At 41.8% G+C, this 23,387-nt stretch overlaps 1 protein-coding gene across 1 annotated transcript in view; it reads right to left on the bottom strand.

The window, feature by feature from the left end:
- Positions 1 to 3,844: 3,844 nt before the first annotated feature.
- Positions 3,845 to 23,387, bottom strand: part of Sh2d4a (SH2 domain containing 4A) — a 69,160-nt gene continuing 49,617 nt past the window's right edge. The window contains exons 5-9 of the mRNA XM_021170417.2: positions 22,389 to 22,500; positions 20,412 to 20,613; positions 16,475 to 16,605; positions 5,321 to 5,541; positions 3,845 to 4,896 (exon numbers count right to left, since the gene is read on the bottom strand). Coding sequence (XP_021026076.1) covers positions 4,804 to 4,896; positions 5,321 to 5,541; positions 16,475 to 16,605; positions 20,412 to 20,613; positions 22,389 to 22,500 — 759 coding nt within the window. The 3' untranslated portion in view covers positions 3,845 to 4,803. The remainder of the gene's footprint in view (positions 4,897 to 5,320; positions 5,542 to 16,474; positions 16,606 to 20,411; positions 20,614 to 22,388; positions 22,501 to 23,387) is intronic.

Below are 23,387 nucleotides of genomic sequence, written 5' to 3'. Positions count from 1 at the left end.
GCCATTATGATGTACGGCCCATTGGTTACATAAGCTGAGTTAATAAAGAAACCCTCACAAGGAGTGGGCACACTTATGAGAGCTTTGCTGTGTTGGGAACTTAACTCTTTTCTAATCTTTGGAGCCCAAGTGACTTCAGTTAATCATTTTAGAAGTAAGAGTTCATTCAGGTTTAGCAAAATGCTTGTTTCTATGATTACACATGGCTAATTGATGATAGAGTCAAGACGTAACCCCAAGCCTGCTGGGCTTTCCTTCTGTTATGTCAAGCTACTTCACTGTCCAACAATACATTTTTATCATATGTTAAGGGAAAAATTCATCCTGTAAGGCCCTTGATAGTTTTTAATCTTGAGCAAAAGAGGTAAGCCTCTGCACAGAGAGGCAAATTATTCACCATCCTGCACACTAACTTCAAGTGTGACTGTAGAGTGTCACAGTAGAACATAAAACTAACATGGCAGGAAATCCAGTCTCCCCATCCACACAGTGAGAGATGAGCAGCTCTCTCCTAAGACACAGCAAAAAGAAGGGATGGAAGGAATGAGAAGACTGTGAAAATAGATAAGGAAGAAAAAACAGAGCATGGCTTATAGATATTCCTCAAGAACAGGAATGAACAATCTAAACAAAAATATTAAAGATGTAGTTAGGGAAAAGCTCCAATTCAAAAGGGGAAAGCTGAACTCTAAGACATGCACACATAATGCATTCAGAATACAATCATTTACTTTGTTCTCCACAAAACCTGAAGCAAGGAAGCTTCAAGGATATATACATGCTATTCTATAAATATCTACTGTGTATCCTAAACTCAAAATAGTGAAAGCCACAGACTACATATGTGAGAGGGCCACAGATATGCCCAGATTCTAGTGCACTGAAAGGCAAATATAGAAATAAGACTCTGCAATCATTTAGGCCACCAAACATTACTTACTGTCCTCTGCTTCAGTTCCTGCCTTGACTTCTTTCAGCAATTGATTATTATTTGGATGTGTAAACAAAGTAAATCTTTTTCTCCCCCAAGTTGCTTTTGGTCTTAGTGTTACCGCACCAATAGAAAGCAGACAAGAATAATGACTAATGGACAAAAGGCCGTAGCTGACCTAGGAAAGTCTGATTATAGGCACCCTTAAGTGTGTGTGTGGGACGGGCTGCTCATGCTCTGTCTCTTGGTCATTTTTGGCCTTGATTGTTCCTGTGTTCTGCCTTAGCCTAGATAATATTTGACTAACACTTCTTGGCCTGGCTTGCCATGGCCATAAAAGACTAAGATGTCTGTAGCCTGGAGTTTCCAGACTCTTATTGGCAAGAATCGCAGGGCCGTGATGGCACACCCTTTAATCCCAGAACTTGGGAGGCTGAGGCAGGCGGATTTCTGAGTTCAAGGCCAGCCTGGTCTACAAAGTGAGTTCCAGGACAGCCAGGACTACCCAGAGAAACCCTGTCTTGAAAAAAAAGAAAAGAAAGAAAGAAAAACGAAAAGAAAAGAAAAAGAAAGAAAGAAAGAAACAAACAAACAAACAAACAAGAATCAATGTGGGCAGGGACTAGAACTTGGATCCTGCCCAACACACAAGTGTCCCTCAGAATTTCAAATATTCTTCCTGGCCACTGTATCATTGAGCACTAGACAGTTTATTCCTTTGCATGTTTATAACCTGTAAGATAAAACACTACAGAAGTCAAGGGTACTCCTCTTGGTAATATATCAAGTTAACTGGATTGAGGTGTTTCTTAACCTTCTTTCAGTCGCTAAACAGAGATACATTTGGACACAGCCATAATTATTGCCTACAATACAATTTTAGGCAGAGGATGATGCTGGTATCTCAAGTGTCTTAAAACTTATCAGTGATTAAAGGATACTTTTGACTTATTCGACTGAGCAACAGAACGCAGATCTGTATGCTTTCAGAGCTAGAGGAACAATAGAGATCCTTCAGTGAAAAGACCATTTCTGTGCAGTAAAACTGAGGATTGAATAGTGTGGTGGCTGACTATGCTTGGCCCATGGTCTTATTGGAATAGGTGTGGTGTTGTTGGAGGAAGTGTGTCACTATGCGGGTGGGCTTTGAGGTTCCTATGCTCAGGCTCTGCCAAATAAGTAATGAGAGCTTCCTCTCTGACTTACTGTGGAGGGCAGTGCCCTTCTGCCAGTGATTTCTGCCATGATGATAATAGACTGCACCTCTGAAACTGTAAGCCAGCCCCAGTAAAGTGTTGTCCTTTATAAGAGTTGCCATCGTCATGATGTCTCTTCACAGAAGTAAAGAAACCCAAACTAAAAGGGATAGTGTGATGCTTCATCTTGTCAATTTGATTGGATTTAGGTTCGCTGTGGGGAAACACCTCTGGATATGCTTGTGAAAGTGTTTCCAGAAGGAATTAGCCATAGCCAAAGAGGGAAGCCCTACCCTGAATGTGGGCAATGCTATTCCATGGACTGGGATTGCAGACTGAATAAAAAGGAGAGAGCTGTCATCTCTCTCTACTTCCTAATTATGGGTTCTATGTGACTAGCTGCTGCACCACCTCCCACGGTGCCTTCCCATGTGATGGACCACGAGTTCACACCATGAGCCAAAGTCAACCCTTCCTTCCTTAAGTTGCTTTTGTCAGGTACTTTTGTCATTGCAGTGAGGAAAGTAACTAACATAGTTAGGTAAAGTGCCTATTCAAAATAATTAGGGAAAAGTGGAGAGAGATGGGAACAGCTCAGAGTGAAATGGCAGAGACTCATAGAAATTTAACAATACAATGGAATATTTCAAGAAACAATTGACTGAGTGCACATTAGCCTCTACTTTGGTACACTGTGCTTTGGAACGAGTGAGTCACACAAAGGACAGACTGCAGTGCCATCTACATTAGTTAAAAGACAAAGTAAAAAGAAAGTTAGCACTGATATGCTTAGCTATGGGCAAAGTAACTTCCTCCCAGGAAAAAGGATGCTGAGTGACTCCCAGATGCCCTGCTCAGCAGAGGTTGGCCTCCCCTCACTGATGCTGGTCTAGGAATGGATTTAGAGGTTTTGATTTAAGGATGATGCAGGTAGGAGACTACTTGCTGAATAAATCTGTGTCCCAGGGCTAGCCAGCATTACCCAGGGTCGTATTCCTATATCCTACTTTTATTTCCTCTTGAGGGTGCACACTGTGCAGCAAGAAACAAGTCCATGCAACTCGTGCAGGATACATGGTTACATAAACTATTGCACTGGTTTACTGAGGCTGCTATAAAAAGTTGCCATCTATTCGGTGATTTAGAGGTTTATTATCTCACATTTCTAAAGTCCTGAAGGCTTAAATAAAGGTGCATATAAGGAAACAAAGCCTTGTTTCCTAATAGAGTCCTAGGGAAAGTCTGGGCTTGGGTCGTACTGCCTTTCATAATCCCTGCCATACCCTGCCCTATGCCACTCTACTCTGTGTTTCTGTGGTCCTTTAACCTCCATCCTCCTGTTTTTCTTTTTGCTGTATCTTTCTCCTTTATACAGATGCAACTCATTAGATTTGGAGCCTATATTGCTTATCTTTTTTGCACAGATCCTATTTCTATATCAGTTCATACTCAGGTACAGAGGAGTCAGGACTTCATGTATATTTGGTGTGGGACACAATTCATCCCTCAACAGGTGGTATCCAAACCACTCACTTATTCAGTTCTTCTCTTGGAATCGTGACCATACAAGTCCTTACATGGCCATGCACAGTATCTTTTATATTTACTTTCAGATAGAGGAAACGGAAGTAGAGAAGAATGAAGACACAAACTCTAAGATTACCCATGTGTCTTAGTTAGGGTTTCCAATGCTGTGAAGAGACACCATGACCAAGGCAACTCTTTAAAGAAAAATATTTAATTGGGGCTGGCTTACAGATTCAGAGTTTCAGTCCTTTATAATTAAGGCAGGAGCATGGCATTTTTCAGACAGGAATGGCAGAGGAGGAGCTGAGAGTTCTGCATCTTGTTCCGAAGGGAACCAGAAGACTGAATCTCTCAGGTAGCTAGGAGGAGGGCCTCAAAGCCCACCCCCACAGTGATACACTTCTTCCAACAAAGCCACACCTCCTCTAACAAGGCCACACCTCCTAATAGTACCACTCCCTATGGGCCAAGCATATTCAAACCATCACACTCAGGGTTACTGTCACACTAAAACCTTTGGTTGGTTGGTTTTTATTTCATATATGGTAAGTCTCTCATCTCAAGTTTTGAAACTTGTCTTTCAATTTACACTTGGGTCTTTCTCTTCTGTCTTCTATAACCTCACTCCAACAGAGACAGAAAGGGTGGTCTTTTGAAGATAATCTCATCCCTCAGTGGGGACATTTTTCCACCATTCTAAAGGCAAGATAAAAATATATACACACAGAATACTGAGAGCTTTGAGAGAATAACAAAAAGGGAGTGTGTAGATCATGAAATTGTTCACTTGTTCGTTTAAAGTAACTTCTTAATTGCTAAAAAAGATTTCAGTGTACCCTTGTCCTCTTTTTATCTTATATACATCATTATGGTCATATCCTTCAAGGTCCTATCCTTCATATTAGGATGTTGCAAATGTGGGTACCTTCCCCCTTTTCCTTTCAGAATGAGGATGAGAGAGAGGTAATATTCCCTTAAACTGAATCCAGCATTTCTGCAGAAGAGAGGTTTCAATGAAGACCTCAGACGTTGTTCACTGTTGGCTCTGTCACAGAGAGATTTTGGCATCACACACCAATGTCCATCTCAGAGGTGTCTGTCCAGAGGGGAAACCAGCTGGAGGTTGGAGGCTGATCTGGATGAGAGTTGTCACTGGAAGAGCTCCAGGTAGTCAGGCAGCTTGTCTTGTTGACCACAGGGGTACAGAAGGAGTTCCTTCCCCAGAGAGGTTATGGGCTCCTCCTGTCAATCAAAGCACAGGGCCATGAGGCAGCTGTGTGGTAGATGCTCATGCTGCTCCTTTGGGGAGATCACTCCTCTACCTTGGGTTTATGCATACCTAGATTGGCTTATGACAATACTAAAAGAGATTTCCCTCCTTTCAGTTTCTCTGTCCTACTGAAGCCCAAGTTCTAGCATAGGACCACCCTCAGATATGATCAGAATGTACTTCTCTAGTATTCTCAGCTCCCGTGGGATATCTCTGAGTATGCCAGGTGGATATGAGAAAGGAAATACAATTAAAACTCCTCATTACCATCAGAAATTATGTGCTACCACCATCCTGTTGCTTACCCTTGAGCTATATCCCTAGTCATACCTTTCTTTGTTATATATCTATAGGACAATAATTCCTAAAATGAATTAAACATATGAGTGGATTTACCTTGTGATATTCCACCAAATCTGCCAGTGTAGCATGCTGTAGCTGGTCCACACCCAGGAAGCTGTAAGAGTTGGCAGATGCATCTATGAGGAAATGTTTGCAGCCTTCCTCAGACAGGTAGGACAGGGCATAGCCCTTGATCTTTTCACTGACTCGAATCAGAAAACTTCCCGGCACACCTGTGCTCAGAAGTTCATTTGCTTTCTTTAGTGTGAGAATCCCTGTGGGAAAGGGAGAAAAAGTCATATCAGTCAAGTCCCTACAAACTACTCCTTTGTTGCCCCTCCCTATATGAGTTAGAGTTTATGAAAATCAGAATAAAATTCCATGTATATCTTAAAGTCTTTGGGAATCAGAACAAAACAAAACTGGTATTTGGTTACTGAACAAACACAAAAGAAAAGGATAGTTCATCAACTTGACACAAACTAGAATGACATTGAAAGAAGGATCTTCAGTTGAAGAAGTACCTTCATCAGACTGGTTTGTGGGCTTGTCTGTAAGAGCATTTTCTTAGGTAATGATTGATGTGGGAGCCCTCTGTGGATGGCACCACCCCTGGCAGGCGAGTTGTGTAAGAAACCAAACTGAGCAAGCCAGTAAGCAACAGTCCTCCTTGCTCCTGCTTCAGTTCCTGCCTCCAGGTTCCTGCTATGAGTTCCTACCCTGTCTTCTTTCAGTGATGTATTGTGATTTGGGAGTTACAAGCTGGAATAAATCCTTTCTTCCCCAAGTTGCTTTTGATAAGTATTTTATCATAGCAACAGAGAAACAGACTAGAATAGATAGTAAAAGAACTGTATTTCCAACACAGTTTCACTTAGAGACCCATTTGGGTCAACACAGGATGTCTACCACTTATGAAGGTCTAGTAGGTTGTCCTAAGGATGATGCGGGGATTTTTCTCTTCCAACTTGAACTTCAATGTTCTCGTAGGGCCACCACTGTTTATCAGTGAGAACTCTGGGAAGTGATCTGACTTGGTTTAAAACAGTAGTTCTTGAACAGAATCACATGGGACATTAAAGCACAACTGTTATGAATTTAAAGTGATTTGCACAGAGAATGAACTGAAGGGTAAAACAAACCCAGAATGTGGGTAACACTACCTCATTGGCTAGAGGATGAGATGGAACAGAAGGAGAAAGAAGAGAGGTTGTAGAGAGCTAGAGTTCTCTTTTCTCCACTTCCTGATGCAGGATGATGTTACTAGTCTCCCCCACACATTTCCCATGGCAGTGTTTCCAGGTCCATCACGATGTGAAGAGCCTTCATCTCTTATTCCCACATTAGTTCTAAGTTCCTTCTACAGAATGAGCAGGTGTGTACATGTGATGGCATGTGAGTGGTTTCCTGATATATATGAATTTCTCAAAAGAAAGTTCTTCTGGAAAATTATGACAAAACCTGGGCTAAGAGCTTTTTCCCCTAAAACTCAGTGATACAGTAAACATAAATCAAAGTGCCTACAAGCCTTCTAACCTCTGCAACCACAGCCCATTACACAAGATATTAGCACTATCTAATCTCCTAAGACACTCAAACACAATAAAATGATTTTGTAGTAAACCCCAGGTCATAATGCAATCTCCATGCACACCCCAGGGGTGGAGGCAGGCACAAAGATGAGAACCGTGCAGAGCAGACTGGGTGTGCAGGAAGGCAGGAAGGTAGTTTCTTCTTATTTTCTTAGCTGGGCAATTCCGTTTCCTTCACACATTCTCTTGCATCTAAAAACCTAGGTTAATGAAGTAGATGCTTCACAGAAGCCCTTGGGGTCAAGTGCAGTGGATACCTTTGAGGAGCCCTGGCTACTGCCAGGCTCATGAGAGCTTTTCCTGTATAAGACACGTGAGAGTTCTTGAGGACAAGGCCAGGCCCCACAGTCATGCACTTATCAGCATGGTATGACCTTACAGACTGGATTTTTCCTGTGCATGGCTCTAAAAATTATGAAAGATGTGGCTTCATCCTACTTCTCAATTCATGACACTTTAGGGCTGCCACCAGGGATTAGCCATCTTTACACACTGTAAAAGAGACAAGCAATCTGAAGTCCTGGGAGGGCTCCGTGATGGCAGCAGAAGTGAATGTCAGATTTCTTTTATTTATTTTGTTGGTTGGTTTGTTTTTTAGAGATAGCATCTCTCTTCATAGCTATGGCTAGCCTGGAACTCACAGAGATCTGTCTGCCTTTGCTACTATTAAAACCATTTGCCACCATGCCTAGCTAGATTTCTTTTATTCAGTAAGTTTAATAGGATAGATTTCTACCAGGAAAATGGCCTACATATTTTAATTTGGTTAGAAATTAACAGAAGAATGTGAGAGATGTCACTGCATGAGGTCCCATGGCCAGAAACTAGGCCCAAAGGGCTGAGGAGCAGCTGCAGCTGAAATGCTTACAAGTGTGAACACTTGTGCAGGCCCACTGAGGAGACCAGAAGGAAGGATCCCACATACTCCTCTCTGCGTCATGATGGGGTTTGATACTTGTATAGCAAGGCCATGAACCAGAGCATCCTGCAGTGATGGAAATGTCCTCTTGGTTGGCCAGGTGATTGCTGCCAGCCACAAGTATTTAGTGAGACCTAAACTAGCGTTGGTATGGCTGTGAACTCAAATTTTAGTTTTACCTTTTTCAGTTACTTGACATGTGTGGTCAATAGTTACTGCACTGCATTGTGTGATTTTTAGACCTCGACTTCTCCCTAGAAGAAATGAACAGACCCCAAGAGATTCACAGTGATTTGAAAACTCCAGCAAGCCTCTATTAAAAAGCCAAAGGGCAGAGAGTACTCCACAGGAAGAAATCAGGAGGAAGATCATTCCCACAGCACCTTCTGGAAAATTCCTACTCAATCTGCAAACAGAGAGTCTGAGGCATTTTTATGCCTCCTGGGCTGTTTACTCTGAACTTGCAGAGCACCTGGCTCCCACAATCTCTGTGTGCTTATGTGGTCTCAGAGGTGTGGACTCATGTATAGCGTATTCCATAAGGACCATCTTGCCCTTCGACCTAGTTACTTATGACCTCCTAGCAATCAGGCAGCTCCCTCACTGACATACTTTATATATTCAGCTGGAAAAGACCTGACTAACTGATTCATCTCACGATGGACACTTCTATGAAGCTTCAGGATTTTTAAAGTCAGGGGATGTGTGTCCTGTGTGAACTGCCACTGGCTGCTCAGCTCTACAACCTGCTTACTTTATTTAGAAAATGTATGTTTGGGTTAAATGAAAGATTACCACATAATAATGTAATCTGCTTCATTGAGCCTTTAAAGCAACCCTACAAAGGGGCAATATTACTACTCTAAAAGAAGCTTCAATTGGATGGTGAGGTAACTTAGGGGTAGAGAGGACTTACAAAGAACCATAAATTGCATTCCCAGTACACACATGAGTGACAAACATCTGTAACTCCAAGGACCCATATGGCAGTCCCAGGTGATCCGAAACTCTCTCCTGGCCTTCTTGGGCACCAGATATGTATGTGATGCAAATACACATATGCAGGAAATACTCATATAGCTGAAATAAAAATAACTATTTTTTAAATGCCTCTAAGTGTGTTCACAGAGATCCACATAACATGATAGGATCCTTATGTATGTCAAGATAAGTGTGCCGTTAGCTCTAGGCCTTGAGCTCAGAGCCAAACTCCTACCCACTCAACCATGATCCCTCCTCCTGTGGTGGAATGATGTGCTTTGGTTTAGATCTCACCTTTTATTTAATCTTCAAAGTGTTCTAAGTAAGGAGAACTGGTTCTAGCATCACTCCCACTTTGTAGCCAAGCAAGCTGATTGGAGAAAGTCAAAGCCAATGCTGCAGAATCATGATCTGGTCCAGGTCCTCAGCTCTGGTATTTTGCTCTTTAACTCACTGTTGTTAGTGCTTGTTGTGTTAGTGCTTGTTGTTAGTGTTGTTGTGAGTGCTTGTGAACTTTTCCAAATATATATTTTTCTAAGAGGTGTTCAGATCTACCCTGAGCAACTTACAGAAGGTGTATTCTTTTGAAATGTTGAGTGTGGACGAGCTGGGCGTACAGATCCTACTAGTGTGTGCTATTTCCCTCTCTCTTATGTTCAGGGTTTGTGTTCTGAGGACCAGTAGCCCTAGATACTTTGGGCTACACTTGGGGCTGCTTCAGTGCTACAGGATATTGTAGCCACTGCAGAGCTTTCCAAAGTCAGGCTACTGCAGATCACCAGTGTCCTGGGCTGCCCTCCAATGCTTTGCCTGGCACCGGCCTCCCTGTTTTTCTATCTGTGCTATACTTCTGCCTTTGTGTTTCCCCAAAATATATAAAATGAGAGACTATTAGACAATAATATTTGCAAAGCGACATGTCTCCACTGTTAAGGTACCTCAGAGTCTCACATGCAAATCTACCTGTAGCATAGGATAAGGAGTAACTGTTTTCTAGAAGTTACTTCCATCTCCAATGGTACCTAGAGTCTTTGCCAATCTCTCCTACTACTCCATGCATTTTCAACTCCTCCTGCAGTTTTAGGGTGGTATTTCCTGAGCTGCTCTAGAACCTGCCCCAAATCCCAGCTACGAAGAGGTGAACATGACCAGAGCCTTTCAAATATTATCCCAACATCTCTCTTGTAGTTAAAGGACTAGAATTATTATCATTATTCATTCTCATTCACTCTCTTGATGGCTGCACATATTACCTGACATTCATTGTGCACCTCACACAGTTTTGAGTACTCTGTATCTATTAAAAGATTTGATTCTTAGTCATTGCCTACATCATACAGAAAAGTGACAGAAGCACAGAAGTTAGGTCATGTGACCAAGGCCACATGGCTGACTGCTAGAGTCTGAGATATAAAGCCATGCAGCCAACCCCATAGGTGTTCTCTTATCCACTACTTGTTTCTTTGAGTTTTTTTTCCCCTCTGACATAAAGAAATGGTGTTTCATCATAGGGTTGTAGCAGGAGATATTATAAGAAAGCACGTGCTGACCAAGAAAAGTTGAAGGACAAAACTCACGATTTCTTCAATGGTTTAGAATCCCCCTTCTACACAGATCCTAAGTGGGATCCCTGAAAGCAGAGGTACTCACGCTTGCTTCCACCATAAACACTGTATTGACCACTGGCTTCTGAGTAACCTCCCAGCTCCAAAAGCATGACAAAAAAAATTAAAAGACTACAACCTGAATAATAAGTGTAATGCTTACCTAACATGCTTGATTCCATTCCTACAAGTGCATGTACAATTATATGCGCATACACACACACACACACACACCTGGCATTCTGGACACTTGTAACTCAAGTGCATCATTTACAACAATGGTGATTTTGAAATCCAAGGTCTGCTCTATTCTCACCACTAATAGAAATCCTAGTAACATCGTTCTAGCAAGTTCATGGCACTGAGTCGTTGATGAGAAAGATCAGAACTCTTCCAGAAAAGAACACCTGTACACAGCATTCTTTGCAGGAGCATGAGAACATCCCTGTGTAGCTCTAGCCTCTTTCTGTTTCATCTTCTCCCGTTCAGAAGTCTGAACAAACATAAGGTATATAATTAATAGAGAGCTACAGATAATTATGAAATGTGCCTTGATGTTACTAATGTAAGCAAAGTTTACATGTAAATAGGAACATTGCTGGTTCCTCCAAGGGCACATAGCAACCACCAGAGATCACCAGGCTTCCTGTTGCCCTCTCTGCCATACACTGTGGTGACGTAGTTTTGCTTCTGGCCACAGTCTAGTTGCTTCATGAAATGTGTGTGTCCTAGATGTGCTGACATATGATGCAAACCATTGCCTGAGACTTAGCCACAGACTTTGGAATGTCCCACACATCAGTAATTTGTGCTTGGAAGACAGCTACTTGAAAAATATCCCTTTGTGAAAGGTGAGAAAAATTTGATGTCCTGAAATTAAAAACTCACTCCTCTGAAGCCAGATGGGTTACTAATGGGCACTGAGGTGTATCTATGAGTCTATTAACGATGTCAGTTGCCTACACTCAACTGCAGTGATTCTTATCCCCACACATAAGACGCTGTGGAGTATGGCAAAGGCTGGATAAACAGAGAAAAGCACAGGACAATCATCTTGATAGCTATCTATAGGCAACTTGAATTCCAGAGATAACTACTCCCACAACAAAAATTTAAAAAAGGAAAAAAAAAAGGAAAAAAAAATTTACCTGCCAAAGAGAATGAGGCAGAGTGATGTGTCAAAATAGAAGCAATGTAAACATCTGTAACATGAACTAATAGTGTCAAAGCTCACTGAAAGTATAGGGATTTGCTTTTGGAGTGGTATCTGATATAAACTATAGAGAGCACATATCTAGTTGTGCCAAATCAGCAAAAGACATCCACAAGGAATAAACAAGGATGAAGCTGTTTCATTGAGCCCAGTTATATCCTTTTTGGCAAGTGTTAATGGCATTTCAAAAACTAGTAATCAACCCGATATGTGAAACGAGTATGTGAGTAAAAGTATCTACCAGCAAAGGCCGCTGGGGAAACCCTAAACTAGAAAGGTGTTCTCATCACCATTTGTCTTTCTATACTCCAATCTCTGGCAGTTTCTAAGATTCCCTACACTGCTACCATTTTGTCCCTTTTAAGAGGGGTGAGGAAATGTTGGTAGAATGAAGAAGCCATCTTGCCGGTAGAACTTCAAACTTAAGTTGTGTTTATTCTTTGACCTTCTTCCCATGAGGCCTCAAAGTATTAGTGGGTATAATAGACTAGGTATGATGCCCTCTGGAGACTGAGAGCCTAGAGTTAGATTATGCTTAGTGACCTTGTTGGTCAGATAGGTGGGAGGACTCTCTGGAGTTTATCTCATATACTTCATAAACACCAGAGACTGAACAGTGTGGCTGAAAGATTGCAGGAACCTTGTATCTAGGAGCAAGAATAAAATGAATTTAAAACTGTGACTGTATGCAAGGGACAAGTCATACCTGAGCTGAGAATTACAAGGACAAGAGGATGTGAAAGGATAAAAATGACACAGACAACAGGAAATAATCCCTTCTGCTAAGGAAGCCAACAAAATAGACTTAATGACAGCATTGAGAAACCCAGGAGTCAGGGACACAGAAGCCTTTACTCCAGCCCACCTGATGGCCACACCCTCTCCCAGGAGCTCACCCTTGTTCTGTCAACTTCCCAAACAGCCAAATCCTCCAATCCTTTTCAGTGGCTTCTATCCATGACCTTCCATGTCACGAGTGCCTCCTGAGGTGACCTGACTTTTTAAGGACAGGCCCTAAATAAGTACTTCCAAACGAGACAGAGTTTTGCAGGAATTAAGATCTGTTTTACTGACGAACCGCAAGTTCCTTGTGTGACTGTTTCTCAGCACAGTAAGACTGTGTGTGACAAAGGGAAGGCAGAAAGCACAGGCAGGGCAGAGGTATCTGGTGCTGCTTCTGATAAGCCACACAAGCCCTGTTCCCTGGGGACTGTTGTGACTCTTCACACGTGTGAGTTCATTTGCTGTCCACAGAAACCTCTGCAACACATTTACCACCTCCCCCGCACACAAGGGAGAGAGTACAACTCACATAGTGGTATTCTGAAAATTAAGTTCCAAAACTCCTCCCGTCTCTCATTTCTCATCATTTCCACCCTTGTGAGGCAGCACTCAAAGGCTAAGACATTCAAAAACAACCGTGTATATGGTATACAATTAGATATTCGCCACACATACCCCAACATAGGACAGGTCCAGGAAAGGCAATGAGAAGACCTCACATTTACACCTCACACTGATCCTTGGCACAGAAGCCGCCTGTAACTACAGGAAACAAACACGAACACATGTAACAGTGCAAAAAAAAAAAGGCTGAAGAGATGGTTCAGTGGCTAAAAAGACCTAAGTTCAGATTCTTAGCACTCATCTCAAAGTTGGGTGTTGCATATGATTATCCCAGTGCTGGAAAAGTGAAGACAGGCAGAGATCTTCTGGCCAGCAAGCCTATCCTAAACAAAAAGCTCCAGACTAGTGAGAATGCTGACTCAGAAACTAGAGTGGAGAATGATAGCGGAAAAATCCTGACCTTTGCACTCACGTGCACAGCCATGCAGAAGGGAAGCTGATAAGGGGGAAGAATATCAGTAAAGTCAAATACACACATGTAATGAAATGTTGTAAGGGAGACCATCATATTCTTTGCTAGTTAAAAATGTTTTAAAAACAACAAGAATGACTAAGCTGGTGAATTTTATATAATATCAAATTTAACACAATAATAAATGGAAAGCTGTCTATATACCTTGTATCTGTGAAAAAATGAATTGCAGGTTGGTTGTACATGATAGAAACAAAAAATCATAAAAAAGAAAATCTAATCTGAATAGTATTGAAATGAAAAATTGTGCCTCAAAATGTACTAAGGTGTGAAAAGATAAATCATAGACTAGAAGAAAGTATAGCTGGCCCATAAAATTGGTAAATGATGAGTGTTTAAAACATATAAAATTCTACAAAGCAAAACAAAATATCAATAGATATCTTGGAAAATGATCAAAATATCTGAAAAATTGTTTACAATTCTCAGACAACAAACATGAGGGGCTCAGGTTCATTGTGCAACACTGCAAACACATTTATCACAATTCCACTGTGGTCCCACACTATGGAAGAAAATGGAATCAGATAATATCAAGTGCTAGTTTGAACAAAGTAAAGAGGAATGTTGGGAACAGACGTAGGAGCATACACTAGGGTTCTAGCTTCTGAGGCGCTGGGCCACACTCAGTACATTGTTCACCATGCTTGTCCACAAGTGTTTCAGAGTTGGGAGGTTTTCAAATAACAACATATATTGGTAGACTTACAAGGTGAACATTTAGAACCAGAAAATGGAGGAAATGAAATGTTCTACAATCTAAAATATTTGCTCAAGTTCTGGAGTGTTTCTGATTTGGGCTGTTTGAACATGCATCCTTAAACATACACATGCCTCTCCTTTTCAGAAATTCTATATCTGTGAAAAAACTATGATATGTAGGTATGATGAGATGTACTCAAGGGTGATGTGAGGCCATTTTCTGTAGTACTAACCAGTAAACACATACGCAGCTGCATTTCAGAGAGACAAAGTGTGAACCACCCTGTCTCCATTGCCGGAATGTGAAATTCTGTCTTCCCAAAATGGAAGCCAAGGATTTATGTCGGCCACCTAACATGCATATTTATTATCACATTATTTATTTATTGTATTATTTATTTGCTTATAACTATGATAAATATTTGTATAAGAATGAATCAACAATGATGTCATATTTATAAATTATTATGTGTAACTGCACATTTATGTTTTCTAGGCAAAGCTCCCACTGGGTTTTTAGCTGTGCCATGTCCTCTGGCTTTACACAACTCTTTCAGACAGAAATGCCAGGTGACATATCAGAATTCTTAATGACATCAGCTAATACTTCCAATTTTCATACCCTGCTGTTTAAAAAAAAAACAGAAGACAGAAATGAAAATGTGACTGCTCTCATAATCAGGGACAACAGCACACAGCAACTGTGCAAGGACACAGGAACTACAAAGGCTGATTTCCTGTGCTTATCTTAAAAGGAAACGGGGGTGGGGGGTCAGCAGACAGCAGAGGTGGCTGTGCTGAAGGCACACAGAATCCGCGGAGTTCTGTTAGTCTCTGACAGCATCACCACACCACAGACGGACCTTACCCACAAGAGCATGGGGCATCTCTAGGAGTCAATGAAACCAAAGTCAAAGCACAGGTTCAAGGACACCTGGCAGTTCTGCTGAGACACGGGCTACTAAAGCAGCTATCAGGGGAAAGATATCATAGACGGGCCAGGGTTTTTGAAGTGGTTGCTCTTGCTGTGTGTTTGGAAACTTCATCTTTGTGGTCTATTTATATATGAAATGATACTACTAAAAAGTAAGATGCCTTACACACAGGTCAAACCAAGACACTTTATGTGTGAAGTGGGAGAGATTGCCTTGAATAAATACTTAGGTAGTAAGTCCAGTTTAACCACACATAATGCCTTCTTTTGTTTTCTGGGTTGGGGTTAGAACTGATCACTTTGTACATTATGGGCGACTAACTGAGTCAGAGCTGTATTCCAGTCCCCTGTCCACTGGTCTTAAATATCTGATTTTTCTTGAACTGAAGCAGTCAGGGAATATGGCCTAGGGCAACAGAGTAGCCTTAATTAACCAAGTATCTTAAGTCAAATGCTGAAAAACATCAGCTCGTACTGCCCAACGACTCAAAGAACTTATAGACTTGCACACTTGTTAGAGCAACAGAAAAACAGGATCAAAGCCACAGGACCAACCAGGGATCATGCAGGAGCTGGACCTAAACCTCTCATATCTGTAGCAAACCACCTTGGTATTCAGGTGGTTCGCCTAACAAGTGGAATAGGGCAGGAGGAGCTATGCAGCCTCTGTTCCGTGCCATTGGATCTTCTTCTCCCTACTTGGATTGCCTGGATGGGCCTCGTGGGAGAAGATGTGCCTAGGCTTGTTGGGACTAGATGCCCCAGGGTGAGGTGGTACCCAAGGGAGGCTCCCCTTCAATGGGAGGAGGGATTTAGAAGGGTGGGGCTGGGAAAAAGGAGGGAGGAGGCTAAGATCAGGCTGCAAAGTGAATTTTAAAATAGCTCCAGATTCCCCTTTAAGAGATAAGAAAATTGGGGCTCTAGTAGTTTGAACAGCGATTGAAAGAGATCATTGCTTCTTCAAGGTCACTAAACTGGTTATGAAAGAGCTGGTGCTTAGCTGGCTTTCTGCCTGCTAATCCTGCCTCAGTCCGTCAAACCACTGACTTTCTAGTGGAGGAAGACAATAGCATGTGCTGAAGTCACACTCTGTCTGCCGAGTCCCTAGGAAGCAATGCCTTTCCTACCCTCTCTGGAGTATTGTATTTGTGGTGAAGGATGATTAGCCCATATCATTGCAGTGGCCATGAATGCTGACAGCTTTCTAAGTAAGCACAGGCAGACAGCTCTCTGAAAAACCTTTAAGAGAAGACTCAGTGGAAATACACTGAAAGACTGTTAGCACAGTACAAATGAAGAAGGGAAGAGAAAGCTCTTACTGTTCGTTTGTCGTTCTTGAAGTGAGCACTGTTTGGTCTGCCCTAGAAGTGGTCTCAGTACTCACCATGGAACCAAGGAGCAATGGTGTCTGAGTTTTTCTGGTAACCTGCACGGAATGGCAACTGTTCCTCTTTGAACCATCGAATGGTGTCCATCTGGGCGGAGTTGGTCTCGGTTCTGATCACTCCCTGATTCCTGTCATGGGTAAGATGATTCCCAAGTTAGGGATGACTAATTTGAAATAATGTTCTCCATTCTTCCATACTCATAGATCAGTGTCTTGCTCAGCCACCATCAGAGCATCTTCCACCTACAGCAGATAGGAACTAATTCAGAGACCCATAGGCAGACATTCTGTAGAGGGAGAGACCTGCGAACACTCAGCCACAAATGCAATGTCTTTATCAAACCCTTTCCTCAGGGCTCAGGAAGCGATACAGAAGAAGAGGCAGAAAGAGTGTAAGAGCCAGAAGAGATGGGTGACATCAAAAAAAAACAGTGTCTTCCAGATACGACAGGACTGGCACAGACATGAACTCAAGAGACTCTGACTGAAAGCACAGGCCTGCACAGGTCCAAGTCAGATGGCATCCAGAGCTGAGAGAGAAAGTGGACATGAATTCCCATCTCTAACCCCAAAGCTATCACCAACTGATAACCACTTACAAAGGAAAAAACACCAATCTTCTCACTGGGTGTACAAACCACACTTAAAGGATGCCCAGTGCCCAATACACAACCTACTCAAAGGTGTTCTCAGAGATTGGTTTTTGTATCATGATACTTTGTTTGTTTGTTAAAATCTCACTGGTCTTTTCATTCTATAATGTGATTTGAATTTTATATTTTAAAGGTTTTATTTGTCTCTGTGTATCTTATACTTCTTCACTGTTTATTTTTAAGTTATTTTTTTTATTCTGTTTTGTTTGCCTGCGTGTTTTCCAAAGAGAGAAAGAAAGAAAATATAGAGTTGTATTGGTAAAGGTGTGGGAGGACCTGGGAGGAGATGAGGGAGAAGTGTGATCAGAAAATATTGTAGGAATTATCAATAAAAATTAAGTTTATGGTAATTTATGTTAATCTGATTATAAATGTGTTACTTTATAATCTCTCCTATAATTATGAATCTATCCTAAAGAAGAATTAAAGTTGTAACTGTATTTTAAGGAAAAAAAGAAATAATGATCCATTATATGAATGTGTGTATAGCCTCACTCACATGCATACGTATATGTATGTATATGTGTGTATGCATACATATATATGCACACACAAACTGGTCTGCATCAATTCAACCAATAGAGGACTGGAAGTATTCAAAGAAACAAATTGCAACTATACTAAACATAGACAGATATTTTTGCTTGTCATTATTCTCCAAACAATATTATGTAATTATTTACTTATTTATACAGCACTTGCAGTGTATTATAAATGATTTAGAGATTAAGGTGCAGAGTGAGTATGAGTGCATTACAGGAAAATGCTACAACATCTTATCAATTGGGCTTGAGCATCCTTCACATTTTGATCTCTGCAAAGGATCTTGGGAATTGCCTCCACAGATACTGAGGGACAACTTTATACAGAGAGGGAGAAGGGAGAGGGAAGAAGGAAGACAGGGTGTGGAGGGAAAAGGAAGAAGAGAAAGGAGGAAGAGGTGGGGGAAGAGAATTATATGTATTCCACTTGCAACATCTAATCACAAGGCAGAGGTAATAGTAGGTTAGGTGCCACACGTGCCACCATTGCATGGCTCCCAAGATCAGAGAAAGGGAAACACATTCACCTGGGCCAGGCATAGCAATAGCCACTGCTAGGTTAGAGTGAAATTCATTTTACCCTGGGTTAGAAGATCCACTTTCAATTAACATTTGGGAAAAGAAGCATTCAGAACTTGAAGCTGTTTCCCTGGAGTGTGTGGATGTGCAGACAAAGGCAAGCGCAGGCAGTGAGTGAGCTGCCTCCCTGACTCCTTCAGTGCGTGCCTGTCCTCAAATTCTCCATTTCTGCTCACCTCCCTCACTTGCTTCCTTCTCACACTTTGAAGAGGTTTCTTTCTACTAAAAGATGCCCTAGAAACAAGAAGGTAAAGGGAATATGTCTGCAGACTAGGGAGGGAAAATTAGCAATAGCACCATTTTGAATCCAACTCAGCATCAGAAGGACGTCCTGGCACAGATGGGTTCTACTGCAGAAGGCAGCACAGAGGTGTAATAAATACACTCCCATGTCCTGTTCAACAAGCCACTAGGTGAGCAGAATCTAAATCTAAATCTAAAACAAAGAGATTGGATGAGCTACTGGAATTTTCCATGATACAAATTAATGTGGCCCTTTGTGCTTCCGCTGGCAACATACCGTATGTGCCATGATTTCCATGTGAAATAACAGCTCTGCAGACATGCGCATGTGGGCACTTACACACACATGCACACACAGAGATGCACACACACATATATACACACACATATGCAAATATGACTGTGTATTATTATTTATCCCATTCAGAGGATTTGAGAGAAGATATCTTACAATATTTGTCTTTCCCTGAAGCTGACCTTGCATACACATTAGATCACATGACAAATTCTCATGCTTGTTCCCACATTAGCTTCCTTTTCTCCACATAATCCTCAGAGATAGAGCAAACCCCACATACACGGGACAGGCTAGTGGCTGCTAGTGGCTGCCTTTCTCCTGGCTGACCTGTCATAACTGCCCAGAGTCCCAGGCCCAGCCCTGTCTACTCTGACACACAGGGAGCTCTTTTACATTGCTGTAAGCTGGAAAAGAACAAGCTGAGTACAGCTGACAAGAACGGTTTCCCACCCTAAAAGGCCACTTTCACTGTCATCCATCAAATATAGTGTGTCCTAAAAACATTACAGGAAAGACATCAGGTCAGCCATATCCTATGCTAGGGGCTAGCAAACAAGAAAAGGCTGCCTGTGGAGCTCTGTAGCCAGAGTTCCACTAGGCAAGGTCACATACAGGAGCCCATTTGTGACTGGTCACAAAGCTCAGGAGGTGTGTATTTCCTGACTTTATTTTTAGCTGTAAGGTGGAAAAAATAAAACTTCATTTTCCAAACCATGTAGAGGGTCACCACATCTCAATCGGGGACTTTCAGTGGAGAACGGAGACATTATTACAGTGGGGGAATAATTCACTCTTGTGTTTCCTCTGAGGTCATAATCCTCAGCTGGAAAAAATTACTTAAACAATTAAAACACAGAAATTTTGTTTGTTTGTTTGTTTCATTTTCCCAAACTCTGAACAGAAGTCTTTTTAGTTTTTAGGGGCGGAAGATGTAGCTCAGTGGCAGATGCTTAGCTAACATGTCAAAGGCCCTGGGTTTGATCCCTGCTACAAGCAGACAAATAAATATTAGAATATTAATAACATTCTATATAAGTCAGTCGTTATAAAAAAGAATTTGGTAGTCAGTAAACATGAAAGATGCTGTTTTCTTCTAGATATCACTAAATTTTTCGTTTTTATCTTCGAGCACGTGTTGCCCCTAGGAGGTAAAGGTAATTTCATCTCCAAATAGAGACTTTGTTCCAAAATGGATCCTTTCAAAATTCTGAAACTGTGATCTCGTCTCTGTGTCTTAGGAGAGAACTGCCATCAAACCTGGACTCCAGCAATAAAAAAGTAGCCCAGGATCCTAATGTTACTTTTAGTCGCTAGAGGCAACGTTGATCATTAAACACCCTCCGGCCTCCATGTTCCCCCTCCTCGTTCCTGTCAGCCTGTTGCCACTGGATGGAGGTAGGGACAGCAAGTCACCTTGACATCTTCACCCTGTGGTTGGCCACTTTAGCCACTGTGGATAATTTACAGGAAAGAAAGGAATCAAGGAAGCCGGGTTAGAGGCAAGCCTGCGTTGACCTAAGGAGTGAGCCAACACCCACCCCATATCATGCCCCAAGGAACATAGTTTTAATCAGCCCATCTTGGCGCTTATGATGATACCCCTCTGTGTGGCTTCTTACCCTAAAGACTTTGGAGGGATTCCCAGCGCCTGTAGGAACTGGGGCTTCGGAGGAAGCGGAGGTCTTCTGGGCTTCTGTGGACCAGTCAGTGGGTTCTGCAGTCCGTCCCCACTCCTCCCCCTTTGGGATAGCCTCTTGTAATCTTCCCGTGCTTGTTTAGCTAAAGAGCGTCTCTTCTCATCAGCTGCCTTAGATTTTCGCACTAGAAAGATAAGTGTCTGAGTTAGCCCATCAGGCTTGCCAACGGTCACATTCAGAGCCCACAGACACAGCAGACTCAGCCCTGCTCCATGGTACTCAGGGAAGGCTCCAGGCAGAGTTGCTTTTGTGCTCTTATTAACTAGCATCCCCAGTACCTACTATCACATTTTAAGGCCCCTCCTGTACTCGCTCCAGAATTCCTATCTGCATTTAGGAACTAGGGACTTTCTGAGAAGGAGAGACAAGAAAAAGAAAGACAAAGGAGAAGAAGGGGGTAGGGTGGAAAATGTACAGCAAGGTTAAGTTACTGCACCTGGCAAACCTAAGCTGTGAGGACTAGTCAAAGAGACAAAGAATGCCAGGTTGCAGTATCACATCCCTGATACAGTCATGGTCAGGTGCATCCCAAGCCACTAGCAAAGACTAGGAAGGACTTCTCAGTAGAAGGTGAGCTAGGGAAAAGCACAGAGGCTGGTCAAAGGTCACATCCAGAGGCTACCATAGACTTCACTGAAGGGGAATTGGCCAAAGAGACAGAACGCAAAGGGATTCTACCCATAAACACATTGTGGGGAATTTCAGAACACCTTAGTAAACACACACACTTCCCAATCTGCCTTTTAATTTTAATTTCTTTTTTAAATAGACAGGGTTATGTTTTAGCCATATAGTGTTAAAGATTATTACAGGATGCAATCACCCATTTTTATGGAGGATTTTTGTTTGAGTTTTTAAAATTCCAGACATTATGGGCTAAATCCTGTCATGTTTGACTCTGAAAACACACTCAAAATATTTCATCATACCCGAGTTTCACTGCATAGCACAAGAAGGCCACACATTGTATCTTGCAAATATTTTTGTCTCATCAAAGTTTTTGGTATTTGCTGTAGAGGAACTGTAGATTAATTCAGGACTCTGAGCATCTAGAAAAATCTTGCTATGTGGGTTTCACCTCTTTACAAGTCTCAGGGGACTATCAGGCAATTGAGTGAGTCTTCTCTGTTGATGGCATATGAAGACTCTATTCTCATACCTGGGCTGCCCATCCTCTGTCTATCCTGTTCTTTCTGGCTTGGCCCTGGCAGTACAAGCTCCAGAGAGGGTCAATGTTGGGTCAGAGGCAGAGATGCATGAAAATGATGCAAACATATCCCACCTGTCCATTCTGTGTGCTCTGTGTTACATACAAAGTCATGGATTTGGTGGGCATTTCATAGGTCACCCTATAAGGAGAACTGAGATCTGTCAGTTTTTTTTTTAAAAAAAAACTGTTTAAAAGTATCTGCACTATTGAGAACTTGGGGAAAAAAACAAAACAGAATAACAAGAAGTAAAATTCAAACAAACAATTTAAAATCCATCTTCTCCAAAAGAAAAAAAAACATGTTAATAACTTTACACATGTCAATAACTTTCCTGCTCTCTTCCTTCAAAATTTAGAATTTTTAAATAGTGATTTTTATACTATTTATAATGTTTCTTATCCAAGAAAGAGACAACTTTTAAAACCACTAAACAGTTTTCAACAGGATAGTTTTCATAGCTATGTGTAAAATCATACAGAGACACTATAATTTAATGGTGAAAAGATGAATGAAGCCTTCTGGCTTGTGGAGCATCTAAGTAATTAGCATTTACTGATACCCTTTGAGTGACACTCAGTGGAAAGATACTTCTCGAGGACGCACTGTGGGTGCCTCCTGCATGGATGGTTTTTCATTAGCAGGTCCAGTTGAGACCCTACATGGTGCTCCTGAGATCCTGGGTACTCACGAGATGCTTGCCATTCTGAGTCTTCTTTCCAGCTCTTGTATATCTGCTTGGTTTTCTCATCCTCTGTCTGCTTCATTTCCTCATGGTCTTTTTCCTTTACGAGTTCTTTAGTCTGTTTGAAAATAAAGACAGAGATGGGAAGAGGTGAAAGAGTATGATGGGTTCTTTAAGAGGATAGAGGAAAGCATCCTGGCTTCTATTATACTGTCTCCTCCCATTAGGGAGGTCCTTGGTGTCAGCAAGGCCTGAAGCAAGAACTTCAGCTACCTCAGTATAGGGCTGTAGGCTCTTTTCCTGACCCTCTCACAGGCTGTTTTCCCAAAGTACAGCTGGAAAGAACATTACAGAGTTATAGTGAACATCGTGTTTTCAGAAATGCTTAGCACAATATATTGCATGTGACCTTACTAAACAGTCCTTCCCCAGACACAGCAGTCAGATATTTCAAATATCCTTCTCTGAAGTAAACATGCCAAGTCATGGGACCAGCATAAACACTGATCTGCTGAAGCTGACAGGCTTCCAAGGGCAGTCTCAGCTGGGGACTATATGTTCTCCAACTTTCTATACAAACATGGAAATTGATATATGATTTGAGGTGGCTCAAAATGGCATGAGTCTCCTTTGTTTTCTTCTTAGAACACACACACACACAAAACTATCACCTTTGAAATACACTACAGAGTGAGTACAAGTTCAGCACAAACAATTTTGCAAGACCGTATCTCAAAACTAAAAGAGGGTCATGGATTCAGCTCAGGAACATGGAACAGCTTTCTGAAATCTTATTACTGGATTTCCTAGCATGCGCAAAGCTTCAAGCTCAATGTCCTGTGCCATAGCAGCAGGAAGAGGTGGAGAAGGAGGAGGAGGAGAAAGAAGAGGAGAAAGAGGAAGAAGAGGAGGAGGAGGAGGAGGAGAGAAGAAGAAGAAGAAGAAGAAGAAGAAGAAGAAGAAGAAGAAGAAGAAGAAGAAGAAGAAGAAGAAGAAGAAGAAGAA

Source organism: Mus caroli, chromosome 8 (assembly GCF_900094665.2).
Source record: "Mus caroli chromosome 8, CAROLI_EIJ_v1.1, whole genome shotgun sequence".
Classification (NCBI taxonomy): Eukaryota; Metazoa; Chordata; class Mammalia; order Rodentia; family Muridae; genus Mus; species Mus caroli.
This window is presented reverse-complemented; position numbering and strand designations above follow the sequence as displayed.